At 53.4% G+C, this 6655-nt stretch overlaps 2 protein-coding genes across 2 annotated transcripts; both read left to right on the plus strand.

The window, feature by feature from the left end:
• Nucleotides 1-669: 669 nt before the first annotated feature.
• On the plus strand, nt 670-1559 carry LOC120512855 (protocadherin beta-15-like). The gene has a single exon (XM_039731617.1). The coding sequence runs from the start codon at nt 705-707 to the stop codon at nt 1557-1559; it is 855 nt and encodes a 284-aa protein (XP_039587551.1). The 5' UTR covers nt 670-704.
• Nucleotides 1560-1654: 95 nt separating this feature from the next.
• LOC120512856 (protocadherin beta-15-like) lies at nt 1655-4796 on the plus strand (the record flags this gene model as incomplete). Its single annotated transcript, XM_039731618.1, has 1 exon — nt 1655-4796. A coding segment is annotated over exon 1 (1550 nt), but the record flags the coding sequence as incomplete, so codon positions are not given.
• Between the last annotated feature and the right edge of the window lie 1859 nt (nt 4797-6655).

Here is a 6655-nt window from a genome sequence, read left to right on the forward strand (position 1 = left end):
CTTTTCTTTACGGGAAAGATCCTTCAAGGCATTTCAAACTTCTACGAGTCCTTTTCTCCCTGTGTCCCTTGACAGAAGCAGCGTTGGGTGGGTACAGCGCCTGAGTGTGGAGATGCAGCCGGGAGAGTGTTCATTGGCATGCCCGTGCTGTCACCATCGCGCTATCCCTGTGCGGTTGCTCCTTTGGTGGAATGCGGCTCGGTCGTTGCGGGCCGAGCCTCGTCTTTGGGCTGCCCTGGTTCCGCGGCGTTCGGTTCCCGGCCCGGTGTCCCGGCGGGTTCGCAGTCGCGGGCCGGGGCGAGCGGCAGCGCGGGCTGCGGGCGGCGGCGGCTGCAGTCCCAGCGCGCACCGCTGGGTGGTGCCCTCGGCCAAGGCGGCGCCGAGCGGCTGCGGCAGCGGAGGCGGCCGAGCCCGGAGCGGCACAGCCCGAGCGAGCCCGGCCCGGCCCGGCCCGGCCCGGCCCGGCTTAGAGCAGCGCAGCGCAGCCGGGCGGAGGTGGCAGCGGCTGCGGCAGCGAGCGCTGCCCCGTGTCCCCCGCTGCCGGGACAGCCCGGCTGCAGAGGTTGCGGAGCGCCGGCCGCAATCTGAGGCAGCGAGGGAAGGCGCCCGCGCCGCACTTGGCCGCTTGCTTTCGGCGGGGAATCGCCCGGGACAGCCGCCCAGAGAGCGACACCGGCCGCCGCCGCCGCCGCCGCCGCCGCGCCATGGCGCTCGCAAGGCAAGTGCTTTGTGTGTGTGCTTTGCTGTCGCTGCCGCTCGCTCGCGCCGAGCCCATCCGCTACTCCGTGGCCGAGGAGGCGGAAAGCGGCTCCCTGGTGGGCAAGCTGGCGGAGGATGCGGGGCTGCCGCCGGCGCAGCTCTCGGCTCGCCGCGCCCGCCTGGTGTCGGAGGACGGCCGGCAGCATTTTCGCTTGGAGCGCGCCTCCGGCCGCCTGCTGGTGGCGGGGAGGCTGGACCGGGAGCAGCTGTGCGGCCAGTCCGCCACCTGCATGCTGCCCTTGGAGCTGCTGCTCTCCAGCCCCCTGCAGTTCTTTCGCGTCGAGGTGACTCTGGAGGACATCAATGACCATTCACCAGTTTTCCGAGAAGACCGAGTCACTTTTAGGATCCCGGAAACCAGCGAGGCGGGCTCTCGTTTCCCTTTGGAAGTGGCTCGGGACCTGGATATTGGCAGCAATACAGTCCAGGCATATAGCATCTCTCCCGAAAACGAGTATTTTACTGTCTCCTATGGGACTGGGGTTACAGGCAAGAAGTATCTTGAACTGGTTTTGGAAAAGCCACTAGACAGAGAGGAGCAGGAAGAGATGAGTTTCAGTGTTATTGCCGTGGATGGGGGCTCCCCTCCCAGGACTGGTACCACCCAAGTGACTATAGTCATTCTGGATATAAATGACAATGCTCCCATATTCTCACAGGAGGTGTACACAGGGCAGGTTCTGGAGAACCTGCCAGAAGGCTCTGTAGTTCTGACCGTGCTGGCAACTGATCCAGATGCAGGAGTTAATGGGGACATCTCCTATCAACTTAATGAAGTGGTTGGTGACACAAATGAATAGAAATTAAAGCAAGTTTTGATAGAGAAGAAAAGACTTGCTGAGCCAGTATTTCTGGATAACAAAGAAGTCACAGAGTATGTTAGTTAGAAGGGGTTTTTTATGGCTTAGAGCAAAGGATAAACCCACCTCAAAAAGATGTTTTTACCAAGCAGAAAGATAGCACAGGCAAACAGACATGTCAATGTTGCAAATGGAAAAAAGGTCTCAGAAATTTCCGCTGCAAAAAAAACCTGAAAAACAACTTCTAGCTGAAACTGTAACTTTTAATGATCGGGTATTAGTAACAGGAATATGGTAATTATAGTAGTTATGATAGGCTATAGGTAGAAGTTAAGATATAGATTGGTTCTTATGTATTAAGATGCTCAGCAAAGAGAAGTATATAATGCATTAGAACCAAAATTAAAGGGTCTTCAGGCTTGCCTGGAGCTGGAGGTGACATCTGTGGGTAGAGGCTCCACTGGCCATGAACCTGGACTGCTGAATCATCTTCAATTCAATAATTGAAGATGTTTCAATAATTGAACTATTTTGAAGATCCACCTGGAGTCCAGCAAATGTCATTCAGGCTCTTACTAAGAAGAACTGAAAAAAAACCAGAGATTCAGATTGGTCATTGCTTTCCCTGAAACCCAAAGCTTCTCAATGGGACTAGAAAGCGGTCCACGCATGATTTTCTGTGTTTGTGTTCGAGAATTTGCATTCCAATGTTTACCCTTTCTCCTCTGAAATGCACTGAGCACTGTAGTGAACATGTTCCTCTAGAGAAGGTCGGCCACCCCATGTAGAATAACCGTTTGTTTGAATGATGTCTCAGATGCATGAAGTACAGGAAAAGCCTCCCTCATGCTGTGGGGTCCTGAAGTGATACACTTTAATGTTGTAAATTACTATAAATCTGGGATTAGAAAATGAAAAAAATGTGTTAGACTGAAATAAAGAGAACACTTGACTGCTTTAGTGGAGACAGAATTCCTTCAAGAGAGGTTCTTTCTGGGAAAGCCCTGTCAAGACATTCCAAAATTCTGCGTGTTATTTCTCCCCGTGTCCCTTGACAGCAGCAGTGTTGGGTGGGTACAGCGCCTGAGTGTGGAGATGCAGCCGGGAGAGTGTTCATTGGCATGCCCGTGCTGTCAGCATCGCACTATGTCTGTGCGGTTTCTCCTTTGGTGGAATGCGGCGCGGTCGTTGCGGGCCGAGCCTCGTCTTTGGGCTGCCCTGGTTCCGCGGCGTTCGGTTCCCGGCCCGGTGTCCCGGCGGGTTCGCAGTCGCGGGCCGGGGCGAGCGGCAGCGCGGGCTGCGGGCGGCGGCGGCTGCAGTCCCAGCGCGCACCGCTGGGTGGTGCCCTCGGCCAAGGCGGCGCCGAGCGGCTGCGGCAGCGGAGGCGGCCGAGCCCGGAGCGGCACAGCCCGAGCGAGCCCGGCCCGGCCCGGCCCGGCCCGGCCCGGCTTAGAGCAGCGCAGCGCAGCCGGGCGGAGGTGGCAGCGGCTGCGGCAGCGAGCGCTGCCCCGTGTCCCCCGCTGCCGGGACAGCCCGGCTGCAGAGGTTGCGGAGCGCCGGCCGCAATCTGAGGCAGCGAGGGAAGGCGCCCGCGCCGCACTTGGCCGCTTGCTTTCGGCGGGGAATCGCCCGGGACAGCCGCCCAGAGAGCGACACCGGCCGCCGCCGCCGCCGCCGCCGCCGCGCCATGGCGCTCGCAAGGCAAGTGCTTTGTGTGTGTGCTTTGCTGTCGCTGCCGCTCGCTCGCGCCGAGCCCATCCGCTACTCCGTGGCCGAGGAGGCGGAAAGCGGCTCCCTGGTGGGCAAGCTGGCGGAGGATGCGGGGCTGCCGCCGGCGCAGCTCTCGGCTCGCCGCGCCCGCCTGGTGTCGGAGGACGGCCGGCAGCATTTTCGCTTGGAGCGCGCCTCCGGCCGCCTGCTGGTGGCGGGGAGGCTGGACCGGGAGCAGCTGTGCGGCCAGTCCGCCACCTGCATGCTCCCCTTGGAGCTGCTGCTCTCCAGCCCCCTGCAGTTCTTTCGCGTCGAGGTGACTCTGGAGGACATCAATGACCATTCCCCCGTCTTCCCCGAGAAACGAGTCACATTTAAGATCCCTGAAACCAGCGAATCGGGTTCACATTTCCCGCTGGAGGAGGCTCAGGACCTCGATATTGGCAGCAACAGCGTCCTGGAGTACAGCATCTTTCCCGAGAATGAGTACTTTAATGTCTCCTATGGAAGTGGGACTGAGGATGACAAATATGTTGAACTTATTTTGGAAAAGCCACTAGACAGAGAGGTTCAGGCAGAGATGGGTTTCAGTGTTATTGCTGTGGACGGTGGCTCTCCTCCTAGAAGTGGGACTATTGAGATCTCTATTATCGTTCTAGATGTAAATGACAATGTTCCCAAATTCACGCAAGAACGTTATGTTGGGAAGGTTTTGGAGAACATGCCAGAAGGCTCTGTGGTTCTGACTGTGCTGGCAACTGATCCAGATGCAGGAGTTAATGGGGACATCTCCTATCAACTCAGCCAGGCAGTGGGACAGAGTGACTCAGCATTTGTGATTGATGCCATAACTGGTGAAATTAAACTCACAAAACCTCTGGACTTCGAGGAGGCAGAAACTCATGAATTCCGTGTGAGAGCCAGAGATGGTGGAGGACTCTCAGCTATGTGCAAAGTGTTGGTGGAGGTGGTGGATGTGAATGACAATGCCCCAGAGGTGGTGGTCAGTTCCTTCAGCAGTCCCCTCCCCGAGAACACAGTGCCCGGCACGGTGGTTGCCCTGTTCTCGGTCAGGGACCGGGATTCTGGTGCCAACGGGAAGATCTCCTGTGCCCTGGAGGATGAGCTGTCCTTCTCCCTGCGGGCAGCCTATAAGAATTACTATGAGCTGGTGACAGTGAGCGCGCTGGACCGGGAGGAGAGGCCTCAGTACATCGTGAGTGTGACGGCAGCAGATGCGGGCTGGCCTCCTCTGAGCACCACGCAGACCTTCACGGTGGAGATCTCGGATGTCAACGACAACGCCCCCGTCTTCAACCAGAGCTCCTACACCATGTACGTGCGTGAGAACAGTGCGGCCGCGGTGTTTGTTGGAGCCGTGAGCGCTGCAGATGCTGACGTGGGGCTGAATGGCAAGGTGAGCTATTCCCTGGCAGCAGAGCAAGGGGCGGAGCGGCCCTGGTGCTCCTGCCTGTCTGTGGACTCGGAGAAGGGGCACGTGTTTGTGCTGTTTCTAATGGGCTTTGGGTATTTGGTTAGCACTCAAAGCTATGTGCCTCTTTCTCTTGCTGTCTGAAAAGTCATAAGAAGTTTTTCTTCTGAGCTTTAAACAATGTCACAGTTGGCCAGACAAATCATATCCCCACTGCAAAAAATGCTAATAAAATTCAAAAAGCCCTTTTTGCACTTTGGAAAATCAAGGATATTGTCAGTAGTGGGGTGCTATGTCACATGGCACCAGACCCTTTCTTCGCTGGATTCTGGATGTCGCTGTCTGAGATGTGTTCTCTCTGTTCTTTGCTTTCCTGTCACTGTGACTGACAAGACATTCCTGTTCATTCAGACACTCAGTATGTGCAGATGCTTCAGCAGTGCTGCCTGGTGAAGCAGGGAGTTGCTCCCACCCAGCCATTGGAGCACAGGCAGCTCCAGCCCAGCAGGGAACGAGGCGATTTGGGCCCTTTGACAACAGCAGTCTTGTCTTTCTTAAAGCAAGAAAATGCACAACAAAACCTTCCTTTGGCTTATAAGAAGAGTTTGGGTGTTCTGTCCCCTCAGGATTGCCTTGGAAATAGAGCAGCACGAGCAGTGTTAGGGTAGACTGTAACTGAACAGAGCTGTACAAACATGTTCATTGTGATTGAATGCATTGAAGGAGAAATCCACAAATACTAAAACACAGTTATTCTAAGGTGGAGTCAGGAAGTGTTGGGAAGGATGTAAGTTTGCCAAGAAAGTCTGACAGATATGTATGCTTGGCAGAAAGATTTTTGAATGTAGACTCTGGCAAATGAATAGAAATTAAAGCAAGTTTTGATAGAGAAGAAAAGACTTGCTGAGCCAGTATTTCTGGATAACAAAGAAGTCACAGAGTATGTTAGTTAGAAGGGGTTTTTTATGGCTTAGAGCAAAGGATAAACCCACCTCAAAAAGATGTTTTTACCAAGCAGAAAGATAGCACAGGCAAACAGACATGTCAATGTTGCAAATGGAAAAAAGGTCTCAGAAATTTCCGCTGCAAAAAAAACCTGAAAAACAACTTCTAGCTGAAACTGTAACTTTTAATGATCGGGTATTAGTAACAGGAATATGGTAATTATAGTAGTTATGATAGGCTATAGGTAGAAGTTAAGATATAGATTGGTTCTTATGTATTAAGATGCTCAGCAAAGAGAAGTATATAATGCATTAGAACCAAAATTAAAGGGTCTTCAGGCTTGCCTGGAGCTGGAGGTGACATCTGTGGGTAGAGGCTCCACTGGCCATGAACCTGGACTGCTGAATCATCTTCAATTCAATAATTGAAGATGTTTCAATAATTGAACTATTTTGAAGATCCACCTGGAGTCCAGCAAATGTCATTCAGGCTCTTACTAAGAAGAACTGAAAAAAAACCAGAGATTCAGATTGGTCATTGCTTTCCCTGAAACCCAAAGCTTCTCAATGGGACTAGAAAGCGGTCCACGCATGATTTTCTGTGTTTGTGTTCGAGAATTTGCATTCCAATGTTTACCCTTTCTCCTCTGAAATGCACTGAGCACTGTAGTGAACATGTTCCTCTAGAGAAGGTCGGCCACCCCATGTAGAATAACCGTTTGTTTGAATGATGTCTCAGATGCATGAAGTACAGGAAAAGCCTCCCTCATGCAGTGGGGTCCTGAAGTGATACACTTTAATGTTGTAAATTACTATAAATCTGGGATTAGAAAATGAAAAAAATGTGTTAGACTGAAATAAAGAGAACACTTGACTGCTTTAGTGGAGACAGAATTCCTTCAAGAGAGGTTCTTTCTGGGAAAGCCCTGTCAAGACATTCCAAAATTCTGCGTGTTATTTCTCCCCGTGTCCCTTGACAGCAGCAGTGTTGGGTGGGTACAGCGCCTGAG

Source organism: Passer montanus, unplaced genomic scaffold (assembly GCF_014805655.1).
Source record: "Passer montanus isolate IOZ18808 unplaced genomic scaffold, ASM1480565v1 scaffold790, whole genome shotgun sequence".
Taxonomy (NCBI): Eukaryota; Metazoa; Chordata; class Aves; order Passeriformes; family Passeridae; genus Passer; species Passer montanus.

Coding starts and splice junctions, on each gene's coding strand:
- LOC120512855 (XM_039731617.1), top strand. CDS start 705: ATGGCGCTCGCAAGGCAAGTGCTTTGTGTGTGTGCTTTGCTGTCGCTG.